Genomic DNA, 21,734 nt, shown 5'->3' on the forward strand with positions numbered 1-21,734 from the left:
TGGGGTTGTGGATCAAGGGGTAGAGTGCTCGCCTAGCATGTGTGAGGAACTGGGTTTGATCCTCAGCACCACATAAAAATAAAAAACAATATTGTATCCACCTGAAACTAAAAAATAAATATTAAAAAAAAGAATCAACTGGAAAAGATTAACATTTTAATACCTCCACAAAACATTTAGGAGGGCCAAATTTTGGTCCTGATGGTCAAGATAAAGAAATATTTTAATGACAGATGCAGTGGTGCTGCCTGTGATCCCAGCAACTTGGGAGGTTAAGGAAGGGGAATAGCAAATTCAAGCCCAGCTCAGCAACTGAGCCAGGTCCTAAGTAACTTAGAGAGACCCTTCCTCAAAATAAAATAAAATAAAACAAAAAGACTGGTGATGTGGCTCAGCAGCAAAGCACCCGTGGTTAAAAACCTAGTATAAAAAAAAAATTACTACTTTGAGTTGAGGCCAATAGTGTAGCTTAGTGGTAGAGTACTCATGCGACATGCCTAAGGCCCTAGATTCAATTCCCAGCACCATAAAGAAAAAAAAAAAAAAAAAGAAGAAAAAAAGCTTTCAATTGAGCATTTTTCTCAAAATGTGGCCTAAGGTCCAAGAGAGAGTACCTCCTTGCTGGGTTTAGAAAGCCAAATGTGTTACATTCCAAAAGGTCCTAAAAATGTATAAAAGATAGTATCCCCCTTTAAAATGCCTGAGTGAATCCATCCCTTAAGCAGTGAGGAAAGAAACCAAGAGTTAAGTTATTGCAATTGCTCTTTTCTTCACTGTCTACAGAACTCTTCCTGTGTTCCAGGCTCAGTGCCCAGCATCAGCAGATGATTCTTATCCTTGCCCTTATGGCTCTTCCAGTCTCTTAAGAGAAGTGTTCTTCAACTGCCATCTCATTAAAAGCCCTTCACATCAGTAATTTCTGGAAAAACAGACCTTTTGGGGATATTTTTGAAGAAAACTCTCAACTGTGGCTAAAGGCAAAATACTTGGAAAATGCCCACTCTTAACTAGGAGTGCTCCCTCCTCATGAATATTTCATGAGAGAATGTGAGTTTACCCTTTTGTAAGAATCCATGGGAACTTACTGATAATGGGCAATTTCACTAAAATTATCACCTGGGCAAAAAAAAGGAGTCAATACCCAGCTAAGACCTCAGTTTTTGCACAAGTTACTAAAACTTGATCAGCAAAGAACAATCTGTTACTTGCCCAAGTGTCACATACCCAAGGAAGTATGAACACATTTTCTTAGTTGCAGCAGTCTTCCTTAAAGAGTAACTGTGAAGCTTCCCCAATCTATTTGTGAATTACCAATGTGGGCACCCACTTTTGGTGGTCATCATTAAAGCAGAAAGCAAATTAATCTGAATATAAGTCCAAAACAACAATAGTTAAGATCCTAAGCAATTTCTTTCTGCAGGATCCTACACAGAAGCAACTATGCATTCTGAAATTATAGAAGAATTTTACCAGGCTGGGGTTGTGGCTCAGAGGTAGAGTGCTTGCCTAGAACGAGTGAAGCCCTCCCTGGGTTCGATCCTTAGCACCACATATAAAAGTTTGAAGGTATTGTGTCCAATTACAACTAAAAAAATAAAAAAATAAAAAAGAATTTTACCCAAGTCACATTTATAGAAGAGGACAAAAGGTGAACTCTACTTTTGTGAACTGATTTCAATACACAAGAAAATTAAAAAATTCAATATTTTATAATTAAGATAGGTATTTAAGAAACAAACTATTTCATTGTTAATGGCCAAAGCACTCTAGAAGTGACCTAAGCTCTTCCTAAAGAGGGTGACTAGGGGCTGGGGATGTGGCTCAAGCAGTAGCGCGCTCGCCTGGCATGCGTGCAGCCCGGGTTCGATCCTCCAGCACCACATACAAACAAAGATGTTGTGTCCGCCAATAACTAAAAAATAAATATTAAAAAAAAAGAGGGTGTCTATTCTGACAGTAGCAATTAGGTTGAGGTCCATCTTTGACCACCTCTCCTTGTTCTTACCCTCCACATGCTCACTAGTGTTGGTCCTGGCCCATTAGGCTTGCAGATGGTTGCTGAACGGACCAAACACTTCATTCTATAGAGTAACTTTCTCAAAAGATTTAAAAAAAGTTTTAAGCTAGGCCCGATGGCACACGTCTATAATCCTAGTGACTTGGGAGACTGGGGCAGGATGATCACAAGTTTGAAGCCAGCCTCAGCAACTTAGTGAGATCCTATCTCAAAAAATAAAAAGGGCTGGTAGTGTAGCTCAGTGGTAGAGCACTTGCCTACTATCTGTGAGGTCTTATGTTCAATTCCAAGTACTGAAAGAGGGCGAGATTAGAAAGCTTTAAAAATAGATCACAACAGCATTAATAGTCAGGACAATAGTGAACAACCACACGTGGGGTGTGGGGGATTCATTCCATCATCTTCCATTCATGAAGCTAGTTGCTAAAAGGGCACCATTTAGTTATTATAGGAGGTTGGGATTCATATCAGATCACACAATGTTGACAAATAAGTCTTACACCTGGATTCACCCAAGCATCTATCAGTGACTGATTTGATATAATTTTCTTCTAATGGAAGAATTTATATGAAATTAAGAAAATGGGAATGGAAAAAATAGGAAAGCATTTTTTTCTTTTTGGTTCATGTATTTTTCACTGATCTGGCCAATGCAATAAAAATAAACCTTGGCTTTAAAAAGTGCTTATAAAACTGATATAAACAAAGTAAAACAATAAGTAAACAGGCAGAAAATACTAAAGGAAACCTAAATATGTAAATCTTTTAGGGCTTTCTGGTTCCATATTAAAATGGAATGGTTTACCAATTACACTTAGAAAATAAGCATCTTGATCTAAAGTTTATAGCTAAAGGTGGTACATCTTTTAGTATCTACTCCCACTACGCATTCTGACATTATAGAAGAATTTTACCTGAGTCACATTTATAGAAGACAACAAAAGGTGAACTCTACCTCTGTGAACTGATTTCAATTCACAAGAAACTTTTTAAAAAATCAATATTTTATAATTAAGATAGGTGTTTAAAAAACAAACAATTTGGGCTGGGGATGTGGCTCAAGCAGTAGCTCGCTCGCCTGGCGTGCGTGCAACCCGGGTTCGATCCTCAGCACCACATACCAACAAGGATGTTGTGTCCGCCGAGAACTAAAAAATGGATATTAAAAAAAAAAAAATTCTCTCTCTCCTCTCTCACTCTCTCTTTAAAAAAACAAACAAACAAACAAACAATTTCATTGTTAATGGCCAAAGCATCTAGAAGTGACCTAGAGATGAATAGATCATAAGCAGTTAGCATTTACTGTGTCAGGCACTTTTCTAAGCACTTGGCATGCATTTTCTCCAGTATTCTCCATAAAGTCCTACAAGATAGGTCTTATTCTATTTTCATTTTACAGAGCAAAAGGATGAAATTTAGAGACATTAAATATATGGCTGAAGGCCACAGAATGATAAATGGTAGAGTGGAGATCCTAATCCAAGAGTGGGACTCAACCTCTCCTTATCCTCTCTCAATGCTCTCAAGGGAGTAAGGGAAGGTATACCACCCTTTCCCACAGCTCAGCCACTTAGTGCTGGCCTTGCCACTGTCCAGTGGACTACTGGGAACCGTAAGTCAAAAAGCCACATTCTTAGGCAGGTTGCCTCTAATCCAGCCTTCTCTTAAAGGTCCCACCATAAATTTTTATATTAAAGGATCTAATTGTACAATGACTGGCTTCTTATCTGGCTAGAAGTGTCCACCATGATAAGCAAGAAGGAAAGGACATTCATGGGGGCAAGGTCCCTGAATCCCAACTTTTCAAGAATAATAGAGAAAGTTATCATATCTATGGTCTTAGTTGGATGTGATGATACATGTATGTAATTCCAATGACTCATGAGGCTAAGGCAGAAGGATCATAGTTTGAGGACAGCCTCAGCAATTTATTGAGAACCTGTCTTAAAATTTAAAAGGCTGAGGATGTAGCTCAGTGGTAGAACACCCTTTGGTTCAATCCCCAGAACCAACAAAAGAAAAAAAAAAAAAAAGCCATCTACAGTCTTGCCAGCCAGTCTGAGAACTTTTCACAAAGTTTTTGGTACTGGAGATTGAATCCAGCAGTGCTTTACCACTGAGCTACATCCCCAGACCTTTTAATTCTTAGACAGGGTCTCACTTAGTTGCTGAGGCTGGCCTCAAACCTGCAATACTCCTGCATCAGTCTCTTGAGTTGCTGGGATTATAGACATGTTCCACTGTGCCAGGCTAGCTAGGTTTTCTGGACAGCTGACACATTAAGATTATATAATGATCTTTTATACCATAATACTGTCTTTCTTTAAATAAACAGGCATCCTTATTTTTATACTAGCTTAAGAAATTTTTAGCTAAGTATGTCAATGAAAAGCCACCTGTTCGAGGCTAGTACTCAACTCAGTTTACAGAAGATATGCATGAAGTTACCAAACAAAATCTTTGTATAGGAAAAACTGGCTACGTAATTACTGTTTCTACCTGAAATTAAGTTTTATTCTTTTCTCGGAGGCTAAATTTCAAGTCTTATACTGATTCTCTCCATGGAAGCTATGAGGATTGCTCAAATATATCCACTTCAGTTGCTCATCTATTTTCTTAATGGCTTTAAAGCGCAGATATAAATGTGGTTGCAACCACAGCAATGAGCAACTGGCCAGCCAGCCACAAACTAGGTTGGCCTCCTTTGAAGACTGTGCATATATTGAGAATTAAATTGGTGCCCATTTATAACTAGTCAAGGTAAAAAAAGAACCCACATTAAGTTAAAACTCAGAAAACTCATGCTTTTTAGCTAGTAAATTTAACATGCATCCTTAACATTGGTATAAGCTGAATTTTTTGAGCATCCTCTGCTTTTGTTCCCTGTCCAAGTGGCAGATGATAACATTTAATAAGGAGCTGATAGCAAAATACAGGAGGAGCAAAGGAGGAACAACACAATGTACAGTCTGATCTAAGATTAGTCTGTTCACTTTAAGAAAAACATGAATATGAATAATGGGACAGTCTAAAACATTTGTATTTTGTATTTCAAGTAGAAGATGGCATCACTAATAGATCAGATGGTAATATACTTCAAAAACTGGTAAATGAGAGCTTCTGATGAGGTAAGAAAAAGCTGAATGATTCCCCTCGATTTTTCCACTAATATAAGCACCACTGCCGCCTCTGTTTCCTAAATCAATGATTTGCAAACTCGAATCAGAATCCCCTGAAGGGCTTATTAAATGCTCACAGCTGAGATCTAAACCCTAGAGTTTCTGGCTTCATATAACAGAAAAGGGACTTGAGATTTTTATTTGTCTGCATTTTGAGAAAAGTTTTTAATTAGCAATGATTGCACTTTGAGGGCCACATTTTGATAATCACTGTCTAAACCATTTTTCATCTACAACTTTCAGATGAGACTCGACTCTATAACCTCCCCAAATCCTTCAATATAATACAATCACTTTAAAAACACAAATGTAAATACTACCAACAGATAGCTTTTGGTCTTAGGAAACTAGCCTAGCAAAATAGACCCAATTTTATAAATGAATGGCTAGGCTGAGGCATGAGGATTGCAAAGTTGAGGCTTAAGCAACTTAATAATTTAGTGAGACATTCTCTGTCTCTCAAAAACAAATAAAAAAAGGACTGGGATGTAGCTCAGTGGAAAGTGCCCTTAAGGTTCAATCCCCAGTACCAAAAATTAATTAATGGCTCAAAATCATAAGGAAACAGATGCATATGATAAACTCACTTATAACCATTCCAGTTAACTGTCACTGAGGCTTATGGATAGGTGTGAAAGCACCCAGTGTGACTCTAATTTGAGTTCCTGAGATATTCTTGGAAGGACAACAGATACCATCTGAACCCTGAGGAGTGAATATCTCAGTTGCCTGACAACACCAACACATTTATCAAGTTTTCCAAGGAAGACTAAAGTCTTATTACTATGAGTGAGCTCCCTCCTGGGAGCTGCTTAAAAAGCCAAATCTTCTGGACCATGCAGAATTAACTTTATCAAGGTTTATAGACTTATAATATGATCCCTGAGCACATAACATGTGAGAAGCAAGCTGGATCAAAGGATGTCCTAACACAAAGAGAAACTGTTATGTTTACCCTAGAAAGCAACTGACCAAACATCTGCACTCTTCTACCTTCATTTGGGGCATGGGGAGTTTGAATTCTCAACAACAGACAATATTATCCCAAAAAGCCGCTGAACATTAAACTAAGACGGGTGAAAGGTTAAGGAGCCCTATCATCTAGCCTATGTATTTTTCTGCTCTTGTAAGGAAACACCCTATATTTACCAGTTTCCACAGAGTATCACCTATAAAAATCATTGATGAGTTTCCCTTTACAGCTTCTAGACCTTCTATCCTGTGAACATGAAGTGGCAGGAACTTCACTAAATGCTTTATGTACTCCAATAATTTGATCTCAGTATGTATTATTCCAGTTATAGAAAATGCTTCATTAGGGCTGGGGATGTGGCTCAAGCGGTAGCGCGCTCGCCTGGCATGCGTGCGGCCCGGGTTCGATCCTCAGCACCACATACCAACAAAGATGTTGTGTCCGCCGAGAACTAAAAAATAAATATTAAAAAATTCTCTCTCTCTCTCTCTCTCTCTCTCCTCTCTCACTCTCTCTTAAAAAAAAAAAAGAAAATGCTTCATTAAACCAGTTCTGTAAGGCATACTTAAGAATTCTGAGGTTGGATTATAAAAAAATTGACTATAACAAGCTTCTGAATCTTTATATATATAATTTATATTATATATATCGTATACACACACACACACACACACACACACACACACACACACACAGGGAATTGATCCCAGAGGCAACTTTACCACTGAGCTCTCTTTCCACTTATTTTTGTTCTTTTTATTTTGTAATTTTGAGATAGGGCCTCACTATGTTGTTGAGGCTGACCTCAAACTTGCAATCCTCCTGCCTCAGCCTCTGGGGTCACTGGGATTACCGGCATGTGCCACTATGCCTGGCAAGCTTCTTAATCTTTACTGCTAACAAATTCAAGGATTACCCTAAAAGAGACCAATAAGATCTTCCTAAAAATGACTTAAGCATAAAGAAGGAAATACACAATGATGAAATACACATGCCACCCTCTGGTCAAAGTGTGAGAGTGATTCAAAACTCTCTTTGCTGGGACTCTCCAAGTAGAATACCAGTTAAAACTTTAATTCAAACAGGGCTGGGAAGATAGCTCAGTTGTAGAATGCTTGCCTGCATGCTGGAAGTCCTGGGTTCAATCCCTACCGCTACATGCAAAAACCTTAATTTAAAAAGTTCTGATTAGGAATCACAAGCTTGTAAGCAGTCTGACTCAGTTTACCTCCATTTGAAGCTTTTTTAAAAAAAATTTTTTTGGGTAGTTGTAGATGGACAGATGCCTTTATTTTATTTGTTTATTTTTATGTGGTGCTGAGGATTGAACTCAGTGCCTCATGCATGCTAGGCAAGCGCTCTACCACTGAGCTATAGCCCCTGCCCCTGATAAGCTTATCTTACTCAGAATTCACCTGTCAACATTTTAGGCAGTGTCTTCAAGTTGTGGAACACCACTCAAAAACTCAAATTTGAGAGCATCTACATTTGGTAAGATTAAATATGAATGCGGAACTGAAAAGCTTCCCATCAGTTCACATTCTTTCATGCCAAAACAGATTGTGCTAAAACAGCAATTAATCACAGTTAGGTTTGGTGGTACAAGCTTGTGATCCTAGTGTGATTAGGGAGACTGAGGCAGGAGGACTGCAAAGTTCCAGGCCAGTTTCAGCAACTTAGAGACCCTATATCAAAATAAAATATAAGGGCTGGGAATGTGGCTCAGTGGTAATCTGGGTTTAATCCCCAGTCCTGAAAAACAAAAAACCATAAACAAACAAACAAAATACCAGCAATTAACCACCTTTCATACCCAAATACTCTACCTGCACCCCAGAAGGATTCAGTATGTTTTTGTACTGGGGATTGAACCCAGAGGCACTTAACCACTGAGCCACATCCCCAAGCCTTTAAAAAAAAAAAAATTATTATTATTATTTTTTTTAAATTTAGAGAGAGGGTCTCACTGAGTTTAGGGCCTTACTAAGTTGCTGAGGCTGTCTTTGAACTCGTGATCCTCCTGCCTCAGCCTCCCAATCCTCTGGGATTACAGGCATATGCCACCGTGCCTGGAAGAAAGGTTCAGTTCTAAATGTTGAAAATGAAAACTTCACACTGACACTTTATCAAATAGGTAATAGTAGCACCAGTACATAAATATGGCCTGACTTGATCATTATCCTGGGAAATCAGGGATAATAAACCAGTATAGTACTGGGTATACACTAAGACATGGGCCCATCTAGAACATAACCTCTCTCATCAGTACTCCCAATTGCTTTCTTTAAGCACATTTTATACACTCCAGCCCCGACCATTTCAAGTACCCAGAAATGTACTATACAGCTCAATGAATCTTGTCACCTCTTCAAAAACATACCATAGCAAACAAGATATTGATCTTTGCAGAATCTCTAATAAATACATGACCATAGAGTGATTCCTGAGGAGCCCCTCTCAAGAAGATATCCAGATGGGCAGTTCAAAATTACTACAAATTCTAAGGTAATGAAAATATATTCGAAGCCTTATTTTTGTGAGTCCATATCTAATTTTTAACAGGAGGTTAAAAAAAAAAAATTCAGTTACCTTGGCCACATCATTTATACAGGTAGGTAGTTTGCCTCTCAAGGAAACATCAATACAGAGAATACTGATTTTGTGAGGCATCCAAAGCTGGAATCCTCACCCTCAACAAGTAAATCAGTAACATCAATTACACAGTTGTTATAGAACTTGGGTGCCAACATATATATTCATACAGGATCCAAGACAATATTCCCTTCACTTAAAAGCTATTTAGAAGGGGCTGGGATTGTGGCTTAGTGGTAGAGCGCTTGCCTAGCTACTGTGAAGCAATGGGTTCTACTCTCAGCACCACAAATAAAGGTACATTGACAACTAAAAAAAAAAAAAAAAAAAAAGGGAAAGCTACTTGAAAGCAAACTTTTGGTATTCAAATTTCCAGAAAAATGTTCAAAGCAATGTTTTACTAAATTTAGTTATTATTTAGTCCATGAAATGAGTCAGAACCAGACTACCACTTTAGGTAGTCAACAAAATACCTACACAATGTTACTGACCTCCCCACCCATAAAGAAACACTATTTCATTAGTAACAAAGCCTACTTTTGTATAGCGATGAGGGGATTTGGAGGCCGGCAGCTTCTTCAGGTCAAGGAAAGTATCTCCATTTTCTGTTTCACCCACACTTCTCCTATCCATGGCTCCTTTGTCTACAATTTTTTACACCTGGAGAATAAATCAACACAAATTTGTCCCAGAAAACAGCAAATTTTCAGAAATTTTAGCTGTTGCTTAAGAAACTAAAACTTTCAAAAAGAGATCTCTTAAAATAGTTATCCAAAAGTTATGATACAAAGTGGAACCAAATTTGAAAAGGAACCATGGAACTTAGTTATCTCTCCTGGTGAAGTATTCTAAATACCAATAAGGGTAAGGAAAGCAGAAGTGGAAGGTACCCAACTCAGGATACAACCTTTAAGCAGCTTTAATACAAAAAGAAACCAAGATTCGCGGCCGCCCATAGGAACCATCACTGAGTGGAGGGGAAGTTTCCCGGAGTCGGGGACGGTATACTGGATGAGGCTTTTAAAAAGTCAGGGTGTTGTAAAGAGCCTGTCACTTGCCAATGGAAGGCACCAGCTGCCCCTTGTTATTCGAGGTCAAGGGCTGAGAACCCAGCCCAAGCGCCCCTCGCCCAGCCGGCTGCACCTGTGGCCATGTCAGTGGCGCCCCTGGCTGGGAAAGGGCGAGCGCTAGGTTCAGCTCAGAAACTCGGCTTCCCCAGGCCAACCCCCCCACCCCTCGCGCAGGCCCTGGCCCAGCGGCCTTCTTCGGAGTAAGGGCGGAGACCGTACTTACTGAGGGAAAGCGGGCCGGAGGGGCCCGGGAGGCCAAATCCCCTGGCCCGGGCGCTTTGAGCTGTAGCTGGCGCAAGCCCGCCGCTCTCCGCCCCGACGGCTCGGGCCCCGCCAGCCCGCCCGCTGCCCGCCGGCCACCCCGCGGGCCTAAATCCCTGCCCAGCCCCCCCCCCCGCGCGCGCACCGGTGCCCGCGCTCCCGCACGCGACCCCAGGAGCAGCGCGCCCGCGCCCCGTCTCCCACCGTAGGCCGTGGCGTGCGACGCCTGAGACCCCGCCGCTTGACCCTTACTCAGTGCCTCCGCCGCTCTGGCGGCCTTTCGTCCGGCCGCCGCTTCCCTCCCCTCCACTCTGCCCGCTCCGGTCCCAGCACTGCTCCCCAAGGCCTTCGCTCTCGGCCCCCCCCAAACCCCGCTCGGGCTGTCTCTCTTCAGCCGCCGTAACTGCGGCCCGGCCCTCCGCCCCTCCTTCCGCCCCCTCCCCCTTTATAACTCCCTCCACGCACCCGGGCCCAGCACCGCCTTCACCGCCGCGCGACCGGATGTGAGGTGGCTGCTGAGGTGCCGGGCCGAAAAATGAAACCTTTCAGCACCCTCCCCGGGAGCTGGTCTATGCGCGAGCCTGGGGGCAGGGAGGCACCTGCTGGAAGGAGACGGCGACTGCGGTAGGACGAAGATAGAGGCAGAGGTAGTGGAAGCTGGCCCCCTTGCGCGCAGGCGGTCTCGTTGGGCAGTCCCTGAGAGGGAGCTTCGTTCCCATGCGTGATGTGGAGGCGGAGCGGGTGGCCCGAGACCCTGGGCTACCGTGCTCTGCTGGGAAGGTGGTGGCGGAGTGTGCTTGGGTGTGCAGCTTGACTTACTACTGGGGTTTCAGTAGTGGGAACCCGAGTTAGGGAAATTCCGCCGTTTTTTTTTTTTTTTTTAATTAGCCGTGTGATCTTGAGTTTCGCTTTTCTTTCTAAAGTGGTCCCTATCAATATTAGGAATAGGTAAGGATACGGTTTCCTGCATTTATAAGCCAACTTATACCTTTGATGCAGGTACAGGCGACTCACAAATTGGTTGACATGTTCTTTCCCGCCCATAATCTGATTCTTTCCTTAACCTGTCCTGGAAGGGGAAATGAGATGGCGAATGTCAAGCGCTTAGCTCATAGTGCAGAAACTCGAGCTGACAAGTAGGCACAGAAATTCAAGTATGTGAGCAGTGGGAAGAACTGTTGCGCTGAGAAGGAGGTTACCGGTGAGCCTTGCCTGCCAGAATATCGCAAGCCACTGTTTTTGCCCGGTTGAACTGCCCAGAATTGGTGTGAAGTACATGGGCACGGAGGAAACAGTTTAAAGGCCAGCGAAGGCTACTTTTTCAAGAGGTCTACTTTATTTGAACATTGTTTACTTCGTTAGTGAAATGAGGGACTTCCGCAGTGAGAGGTCACTAAGTTTCCTGTGTGCTTTGGCAACGGACAAAACGATAACATTTTTCTTTTCGTCGGTAAAACTGAATAAAACCCGTGTTTTAAATTTTTATTTAACTATTTTTTTTTCTATGCAGGCAAGAGGCAGAAAAGCAATGTTTGCAATTCTGGCTTGATTTTTGAATCCCCTTCAGGCTGTGGAGAGTTAACCAAAACTAAGGATAAATTGTTTTTTCTTACCCGAAAACTGCAAAGATAACCACTCACAGGGCAGTTGTCACATATGCCAAGGTGGACAAAAATCCTTCTACAACCTCCACAAAGCTTCTAGGTCTTTTTGTGGGGAGAAAACAAAAACTTTTCGGGTTTTGTTTTGGTGGAGTCTATATAGACACACTGTAAATGAACAGTTCTTGTTTTTTGTGGTATGGGGATTGAACCTCGGGCCTTGTACATTCTAGGCAAGTGCTTTATCATTGAGCTACATCCCCCAGCCCATCAGAGGTGATTTTTTAATTTAAAAAAATTTGAGTTCCAACTGGGTGTGATGGCTCAAAGCCTGTAATCCCAGTGGTTTGGGAGAAGGCTGAGGCAGGGGAGGATCATAAATTCAAAGCCAGCCTCAGCAACTTAGTGAGACCCTATCTCTAAGATTAATAAGGGCTAGGGAGTAGCTCAGTGATTAACCACCTTAAGGTTCTATCTTTGATATTAAATCAAAATTCTGCTGAATGCTGTGTGGACTCCTATAATCTCACCTGGGAGGCCCTGTTTCTGTCTCAAAAAGGACTGGAAATGTAGTTCAGTGAGTGGTAAAGTGCTCCTGGGTTCAATCCCAAGTACATAAAATAAAAACCAATGTGGTGCAGTGGTCTGTAACCCCATCAATTGAGAAAGCTGAGGCAGGAGGATCTTGGGATATAGGCCAGCTTCAGCAATTTAGCAATACCTTGTCTCGAAATAAAAAATGGCTGGAAATGTAGCTCAATGGTGGAGCACCTGAGTTCAATTCCTAGTATTGCAAAATAAATAATAATAATAATAAAATTTAAAAAACAAGGTGGCTGGGCTGGGGGTATAGCTTAGTAGAAGAGCACTCCATGTATAAGGCCCTGGGTTCCATATCCAACATCACCAAACAAACAAAACAAAAACCAAGCTTCCCTTGGAATTTGGATCTTTAAAGTTGGGAGAAATAGGACTAATAACTTTGTCATTATGGTGTATAGGGGATCCAAGCCAAGTCAAAAGGGCTGTTCTTGAAGCTATCAAGTCCTGATTCTGCCACTTGACATTTCACCACCCTAGATATCAGTATCCTCATTTGTAGGACAAGGACAGTAGGATTTATTTTTCAGGCTTGTAGAAGGAATTAGGGCTAAAATTTTAAACTGAGGGCTGGGGATATACTCCAGTGGTAGAGCAAGGCCCCGGGTCTGATTCTCATCACCACAAAAAGACCAAAACTGATCTGGTTACCTCTTGCTGTGTAAAAAACCACCCCAAAACTCAGAGGCTTAAACCAGTATTTATTTTGCTTCCAAATCTGTAAATTGGGTTAGTACCAGCTTGGATGCATTTGACATCAGCTGGGGTAGCTTAAAGGCTGTGGGGAGGGATCACTTATGTTTGATAGTTGAAAGTACCTGTCAGCTGGGACCTCTGGAGCTTTATCGGGAACACTTAAATGTGGCCTCTTTTTTTTTTTTTTTTTTGTATCAGGGATTGAACTCAGGGGCACTCGACCACTGAGCCACATTCACAGCCGTATTTTGTATTTTATTTAGAGACAGAATCTCACTGAGTTGCTTAATGCCTCGCTTTTTACTGAGGCTGACTTTGAACTTGGGATCCTCCTGCCTCAGCCTCCCAAATCACTGGGATACAAGAGTGTGCCATTGCAGCTGGCACACGTGGCCTCTTGATGTATCTAAGATTTGGATTCTAAGGATGAGTGTCCAGAGAGGGCCAGACAGGTGCTGCATTGCTTTTAAAGAAATTTTCTCTCTTATGGTGCTAGGGATCCACTTGAGGGCCTCATGCATACTAGGCAAGAACTCTACTACTGAGCAACACTCCCAGCCCTGAATTGCCTTTTTCTAACTTAGCTTTAAAGTCACACAGGGTTAGTTCTGCCATATGCCCATTCTGTTCCTTAGGAGTCATTAAGGCTGGCTTGGATTAAAAGGAAAGAGATTTCCACTCTTTTATATGGGAAGAATGTTAAAAGAACTTGTGAGGAAGTCTTAAAACTATAAGCCATACATGCAGTCACTGTTCAAAGCATTGTAGCTGTAAATTGTGGTCTGAAACTAATTTCTTGAGGCCCCTAATCTGTCCTAGTTAGGACCTACCTCATCCACTAGACCCTTCTTTATTGTCTTATAGAACTTTGGCCTTAACTCACTTATCTTTCAAAGTCTCATCTTTGTCCTCATAAAAGGAGAAGACAATAACTATGCAGGAATAAGAGTAATAATTTACTAAGGAAGTGTACCCATAAATTTCTGTGCCATGCAAAAGCTAGATGCTTGCTAATCTTTGTTTCATTGTAGCTTTTGCTTATTAGTCTCTGGAAGAATGATAACTTGTAATTATTAAGTGCCATCTTTTGCAAGTAATACAACACCCCTTTTTATTTTTTGAGACAGGGTCTCACTAAATTGCTGAGGGCCTCACTGAGTTACAGAGACTGGTCTTGAACTTGTGATCCTCTTGTCTCAGCCTTATGAGTCACTACGATTGCAAATGTGCACCAATGTGCCAGGCTACTTATATGCATTTTCAAATATTAGTATGGAAAATCTCTTTGAAAGAGTAAGTAAAACATGATTTATTCTAGATCTTTATGAAATATAAGAATTTAGGGTCAAATATTGGTTCAAAGTTTGACATAGGGACCTCAAATGTTGTGAGTTGAGGAAATTGGCAGTTGTAGAACAGTAGAGGAGGAAAATACTAGAAACCCAGAAATTATGAGTATCTGTGAAGAGTTTTCTAGATCATCAACTTTAGTAGAAGTCTCAAAAGATTAAAATTATGCTTTTCAAAATGTGCTTATTCCTACTCAATTTTTCTTTATAAAAAGGATTTGAAAAGTTTCACAGCTATAGAAGCATCTCCTCAGATTAAAGATGAGAAAGAAATTAGTAAGGGATTTTTCACTGGACCATTACTAGCAGAATTTAGACACCTTTTGGGACTTGGTGTATATGTGAGGTGCAGGGGTGTATGCAAGCACTCTACCACTGAGCTACCTACCCAGCCTAACATCTTAATTTTTTTAGTACTGAGGATTAAACCCAGGGGTACTTATCTGCTGAGCCATAACCCCAGCCCTTCTTAAAAAAATTCTGAAACACTCTCGCTAAGTTGCTTAGGGCCTTGATAAATTGCGAAGTCTGACCTCCAATTGCAATCCTGCCTCAAGCCTCCGAATCGCTGGGACTACAGATGTGTGCCACCCAGCCCGGCTTTCCATTTGTAAAAGAAGGGTTATAAGAAGAGATCAGCTTGAGATAATTTTTTTTTTTTTTTTAAAGCCTGAAATCATTCCAATTCTCGGGCTGCAAGGACTCTTGCCCGCTAAATCCTGGTTGCTACAACCGTCCTACTCTACGGATTCCAGCTTGCACTCCTGGGAATTCAGGAGAACCAAGAGCCTGGAGGTAGGGGAAAGAGGACTTTCCAACGCAATAGCCTACTGACCCAAACCTCCACTCCGTAAGAGGGGTATATAAGAATCGGCTTAGAGAGAAGCAAGTTTCCAAAGAACACAGACATACATAGGGCTGCGCAGATAGCGCTACTGGAGTGTCTCAGCAGCTGTTGGGGAGGCGTGTCAACGTCTGACTGAGGCTGCGCGAACTCCAGCACGGGGCGGGTTTCCAGCGCCTGCGCTGCGGTAGCTGTGGAAACTTGGGTGAGGCCGGCGCTAGGTTAGAAGCGCGCGAAGTGCAAAGAATGGCGTGGGTTAAGCGGGCGGAGGGAGCCCAGGAATTCGCCCGCTGTTGCCGTGACTTCTAAGCTCCAGGCCCGAGAACTCAGCTTCCTCAGGTACGTGCTCAGGCCTTTATCGTCCCCAGCTTTTTGAGTGGCTTGGCTTCCGCCCGTGAGCTCTGCCAGGAAGCAAGTGCCTCTGAGTTGCGCCCTGTTAGACTCTGTCGGAGCCTTTGCTTCCTTCTCTTTTTGAAGTGCCCATGATGCTGCCTGTGTACCGGCTTTGGTTTGCGAGAAGAGCAAAAGCCTTCCTGTGTGCTGCGCTTGCGCGGATTCTGGCAATTGTTTGTTGTGTTGTTGCTGACTCTGGGGGCCCCTTTTCTCTCCACCGGGCTGGTTCCGGAGCCCATGGGAGGTTCCTTAGCTTGCAGGAATCTGAAGGCGGGGGTGCTTGTGTACATAGACTTCAGGGACCCTCTCTGAACCCCATGGGGCTAACGTGCCATCCAAACCATAAATCCATTTCCACCGTGAGAGGTGGGTGCTTGGTTTTTATTTTTTTTCGGAGGCCGTTCAGATGTCTTGAAAACGTCCGTGTTGATGTGTATTTATTAAATGATGGTGTTAGGCACTGCAGTACCAATACTAGCTAGCTTCATCACTCCTTAGCTAGTGATGTTGGGCCCTCCATCTCTGAAATGAAGATGGCAATCGCCCATCGAGGTAGTTGTATTAAAGTGTGTAATTTATGAAAAGTACTTAGTACTATGCCTGGCGCAGAGTGCCTTCTCCATAAATGCTATCTTGATTCTAGTCTGTGCTTTTTGAAAGTATGAGACTTGGGGTTAGGGAAGGCTTTTGGAAGTACTGGAAATTTATTCTGGGCTGACGATCTATATTTCCTCATTTTTCTCAGTAGGATCATTCCTTTCTCAATCATTTGAAACTGCAAAATACTGTAGACACTTAAAAGATGTTTTTACATTTTTTCCAAATTAACATACGGTTTTAAAAATTAATATTGAAGTTCATAATAAAACAGAGCACCATGTGCCATTTTTCTGTTTATTAGGAGCAAATTAGTATAGTGATGTTTCTCCATTTGTTAATTTTACACTTTTTGTTGACAGTTGTCCATAGGAATAAGTACTTAGTGCACAGTTGTCTTTCTCTCATCTCACCAATCATTTATGCTGTAATTATTGTCAAAGTAATAACATTTGCATTATGTAACAAATGTTCGAGGCTGAATCAAGTAGGGTACTATATCTCTTCCTTTCTTTTTTTTTAATTTTTTTTTTTTTTAGTTGTCAATGGGCCTTTATTTTATTATATGCTTGCTGAGACTTGAACCCAGTGCCTCACACATGCTAGGCAAGTGCTCTACCACTGAACTTCAACTCCAGCTCTCGCTTCCATTCTTGCACATCCCATCATTTTTCCCCCCCTGGTGTCACATATATAGATCACTAATTATTTTCCCTGTCACTAATTGAGTTTTTTTTTGGCTATTCTCAAAACCTTTGGTTCCATCTTTTGCCTAGATACCTCCCTTGTTGGTTCTAATCTAATCTGGTGACTCTTTGCCCTCTACACCCAGTTCTCATCCAGAGTACTCTTTTCACATCTATTCTGGAGTTTCTTTTTGTTATTCTCTGTAGCTTGGATCCCTGTAAATTTTTTCTTAGTTTGCCTTTTTTTAAGCATATTTCCCATTTATATATATTTGTAGTGTTGGAGATCAAACTCAGTGGTGCTCCACCTTTGAGTTACATCCCTTGTCCCACCCCCCCCCCTTTTTTTTTTAATTTTGAGCAGAGTCTCACTAAAATTGCTTAAGCTGCCCTTGAATTTACCATCATCCTCTTGCTTCAGCTTTTTGACGAGCTGGAATTAAAGATTTGTGCTTCTATATGCAGTTCTGGCTTATTCTTTTTTTTTAATATTTATTTTTTAGTTGTATTTGGACACAATATCTTTATTTTATTTATTTTTATGTGGTGCTAAGGATTGAATCCAGGGCCTTGCACATGCTTGGAGAGTGCTCTACCACTTAGCCACAAACCCAGCCCTCTGGCTTATTCTTTTTAAAAAAGTTATATTGTGATAAAATTCATATATAGTTCACCCATTTTAAAGTGTATAATTCGGGCTGGGGATGTGGCTCAAGCGGTAGCGCGCTCGCCTGGCATGCGTGCGGCTCGGGTTCGATCCTCAGCACCACATACCAACAAAGATGTTGTGTCTGCTGAGAACTAAAAAATAAATATTAAAAATTCTCTCTCTCTCTCTCACTCTCTTAAAAAAGTATTAAAAAAAATAAAGTGTATAATTCAACATTAACAGAGTTGTACAACCATTGCTATGATCAGCTTTAGAATATTGTCATCACCCAAAAACGAAAGCCTTATTTGCTGCATGTGATGGCACATGCCTTAATCCCAGCACTTTCCTGGCATGCTCAAGGCCCTGGGTTTCAATCCCCAGTGCCATTAAAAAAAAAAAAAAAAAAAAAAAAAAAGCCTTGCTTATTAGCAGTTAGTCCCTCAGTCCCTCAGCCCCAGGCACTATGTTTGCCTTTCTAGATGATTTGTATATGGAATTGTAAAATATGTGGGCCTTTGTGACTGACTTCTTTCACTTGGCACAATGTTTTCAAGTTTCATCCATGTTTAAGCATTGTTATTGTATTGCATTTCTTTTCATGGCTGAATAATATTCCATCATATGGATATACCACACTTTGTTCATCTTTCCATTATATTTGTGTGGACATATTTTTAGTTCTCTTTGGCATATACTTAGACATTGAGTTGCTGAATCAAATTTATCCTTCCCTGTAATTTTAGGAGGTCATGTGCAACTGGGAATAATCCCTGCCTAATTATCATTATGTGTTTTTCAATTTACAGAGTAAGTTCATAAGTGTCTCTATTGAGGATAGACTTATGCCTTAATCTTTTTCCATGTTTGTATATCTCACCTGTGAGATTCCAGACATTAATTTAGATGCTGGAGATATAATGGAGACAAGATCAGATAGGATTATTGTCAGATACAATTATTGTTTTCATGGAGTCTGTATTTTAATGTGTGAAGGCAGTCACATACAAGTAGTTAGAATGTTGGTCTAACTAAAGAGAATCCTTTGATCACAGTGGACATTGCACACAATCATTAAGACATCAACCTAAGGCAATGTGGCCCATTTATTATAGCAATATTTCACAATTCCCTATTTGAATACTTCAATTTAGTTAATTTTCAGAAATAGTCACTAAAGGTTGTCACTGTTACTTGGAGTGTGGCATCAGAAACACTAGGTCAGCTGGGCACAGTGGTACATACCTATAATCTCAATGATTTGGAGGCTAAGGCAGAATTGCAAGTTCAAAGCCAGACTCAGCAACTTTGTGAGGACCTAAGCAACTTAGTTAGACTGGGGGGGGGGGGGGAGAGAGAGAGAGAGAGAGAGAGAGAGAGAGAAAGAAACAGTAGGACATAGGTTTTGTTTTGTTTTTTGGCCAGTACTTGTGTTGATTGCTACCTATGACAGTTAGCAGCTTGGATATTCATAGAGCAATAAACCTGCCAATCTAATTCCAGTGTCTACTGAAGCATTTGAAAAGAATAAAAAGAGAAAGGTATTTAAAAAACAAAAAAAAGCACCGAAAACTACTTGAATGTTTTACTTCATCTTCTTAAGACACCAGGATATAAATTTGTTATCTTGGTGTGCCACAAAGCTGTCAGACGTCTGAGGTCCTGATGAAGACAGATTTCTCATTCAGGTGAAGTTTTCTGAAAACTCCACGTGTACACTGTTCACCTTTCACTATTTCTTCTCTTCTGGAGAGTGAAGAATGTCCTAATTTCAAGTCATCCTCAGAGACAGGAAGTACAAAAGTGAGGCTTTAATGGCGGTTTTCCAAGATCCAGTGTCTGGTGACCATGCACACCTGGAGTCACATCTGCCTTAAGTCCATAGCTGGCCACTCTGCACGTGTCTGGAGCTGTGCAGCAGATACTACTCCGGGCAGAGGCTGTAGGGGAAAGGGAAGACGTCAGGTTTGATGTCAGTAAAGACTGTTCTTGTATGGGTAAACTTCTTTCTGGGTAATTTTTGATATCTTACTATAAATCCATCAAAGTTACTAAGTTTAAGACATGGTAACCATTTTAGGTAGCCTCCACTATATACTGAAATCTTAGTTCTCAGTCTTGACTTCTTACATTTGTTTCCTAGTGCTGTTGTAACCAGCTAGGACAAACTGGGTGGTTTAAAACAACAGAAATTGTTGGGCATGGTGGCATATGCCTATAATTCCAGTGACCCAGAAGGCTGAGGCAGGATGATTGCAAGTTTGAGGCTAGCCTGGGCAACCGTGAGACCCTATCTCAAAATAAAAAAGACTGTGGATATAGCTCAGTGGTAGAGCACCCCTGGGTCAATTCCCACTACATACAAAAATAAATAAATAAACAAAATAAAACAGAAGTTGATTCTCTCACAGTTCTGGAGGCCAGAAATCAGAAATCAAGGTGTTGTCCTTTTTCTGAAGCCTAGGGGATCTCTTCTGTTTTTCTTTTAGCTTCTGGTAGTAACTTCCCTGGCTTGTAGGCACATTACTCCAGTCTCTACCTTCTTCATCACATAGAATTCTCCTCTTTTAAGTATATCTGTTCTTTGTCTCTTCTTTTTTATTTTTATTTTATTTTTTTTACATTTTTTTTTATTGGTTGTTCACAACATTACAAAGCTCTTGACATATCATATTTCATACATTAGATTGAAGTGGGTTATGAACTCCCAATTTTACCCCAAATGCAGATTGCAGAATCATGTCGGTTACACATCCACAATTTTACATAATGCCCAATTAGTAATTGTTGTATTCTGCTACCTTTCCTATCCCCTACTATCCCCCCTCCCCTCCCCTTGTCTCTTCTTTTTTATTTATTTTTTTATTTTATTTTTTTTTTTAAGAGAGAGAGAGAGAGAGAGAGAGAGAGAGAGAGAGAGAGAGAAAATTTTTTAATATTTATTTTTTAGTTCTCGGTGGACCCAACATCTTTGTTTGTATGTGGTGCTGAGGATCGACCCCGGGCCGCACGCATGCCAGGCGAGTGCGCTACCGCTTGAGCCACATCCCCAGCCCATGTCTCTTCTTTTTTTATAAGGACACCAGTCATAGTGCATTAAGGGCCTACTCTACTCTTATATGAACTCATACTAATTTATAGCTTAATTTACCTCTTACACCTGCAAAGACCCTGTTATATAGTCACATTCACAGATATTGGGGTTTGGGATATCAGCATTTTGGGGAACCTAATTCAACCCATAACCCATTCTTTGTACTAAGAAATAAAAAGCATTTTGTTTATTCAGTTTATAATGAATGCTTTTGGTAGAAGTGATTACAAATTGAAAATGAAAACTGCACATTAAATATCTACTGCTGATAAAAACCTACCTGAAGATGAACAGACATGGTGGCACACACCTGTAATCTCAGCCCCTCTGGAGGCTGAGACAGGAGGATCTCAAGTTCAAAGCTAGCCTCAGCAACTTAGTGAGGCCCCAAGCATTTCAGTGAGACCCTGTCTCTAAATAAAATACAAAATAGGGCTGAAGATGTGGCTCAGTGGTTAAGTGCCCCTGAGTTCAATTCCTGGTACTAAAAAAACAAAAACAAACCCAAAACACCTATCTGAAGACTTTTTTTGGGGGGAGGGTACTGGGGATTGAAACCCAGGGGTGTTTTAATGTTTGTAAACGGTGTTTTTAAACAGTGTTTTTAAGTCTGAGATTTTTCCATGCTCACCTAGTGTTGAATTAAGGAGAGGGGTGGGAGACTAGCATCTAGTAGGTGGCTGTTTAGACATGTTGATTCCCATGAATTTGCAGATAATTTAGTCTTTTTATTGGTCTTTCTTTTGTAGTTAGATGGGGAATATAAAAAACTGATTCATGAGTATTCTGCTAATTAAGAAGTATATATCAAGCCACTGGTTGAATTTTTTATCAGAAGAAATTAAGGAGAGAATGGAGAAGAAGGTTGAGTCCAGGTGAGTGATACAACATGACCAAAAAGGTAACTGAAATTACGGTTCCATATAAAGATTTGTAAACATTTTGAGTGTAAAAATAATAAACAATAAAAATTCTTAAATCATGAGTGATTAGATAGAAAATATGGGCAAGGAATTTTTTTTCATTGATATTTTGAGCTTTTCATCTATACTATAATGCACATTTCACACATTATGTCATAGTCAAAAAAATATTTTAAGCATGTGGAAGTATCCATAATTAAAATTATAATT

General features: G+C 40.8%; 2 protein-coding genes across 4 annotated transcripts in view; one reads left to right on the plus strand and one right to left on the minus strand.

Annotated features, from left to right (window-relative positions):
- Eif4enif1 (eukaryotic translation initiation factor 4E nuclear import factor 1) overlaps positions 1-10,474 on the minus strand; it is a 50,127-nt gene extending 39,653 nt beyond the window's left edge. Inside the window, exons 1-2 of one of the 3 annotated variants that reach the window (XM_077796820.1) lie at positions 10,345-10,474; positions 9,299-9,421 (exon numbers count right to left, since the gene is read on the minus strand). In XM_077796820.1, the coding sequence (XP_077652946.1) occupies positions 9,299-9,394 (96 nt within the window). In that variant the 5' untranslated portion in view covers positions 9,395-9,421; positions 10,345-10,474. Of the gene's footprint in view, positions 1-9,298; positions 9,422-10,054; positions 10,157-10,344 lie in introns of those variants that run through there. The other 2 variants (XM_077796822.1, XM_077796821.1) reach the window with 2 other exon arrangements.
- A 127-nt stretch (positions 10,475-10,601) lies between these two features.
- Positions 10,602-21,734, plus strand: part of Sfi1 (SFI1 centrin binding protein) — an 81,592-nt gene continuing 70,459 nt past the window's right edge. The window contains exons 1-3 of the mRNA XM_026408899.2: positions 10,602-10,739; positions 15,008-15,521; positions 21,351-21,476. Of these exons, the coding sequence (XP_026264684.2) occupies positions 21,379-21,476 (98 nt within the window). The 5' untranslated portion in view covers positions 10,602-10,739; positions 15,008-15,521; positions 21,351-21,378. The remainder of the gene's footprint in view (positions 10,740-15,007; positions 15,522-21,350; positions 21,477-21,734) is intronic.

The sequence above is a fragment of the Urocitellus parryii genome, chromosome 3 (assembly GCF_045843805.1).
Source record: "Urocitellus parryii isolate mUroPar1 chromosome 3, mUroPar1.hap1, whole genome shotgun sequence".
NCBI lineage: Eukaryota > Metazoa > Chordata > Mammalia > Rodentia > Sciuridae > Urocitellus > Urocitellus parryii.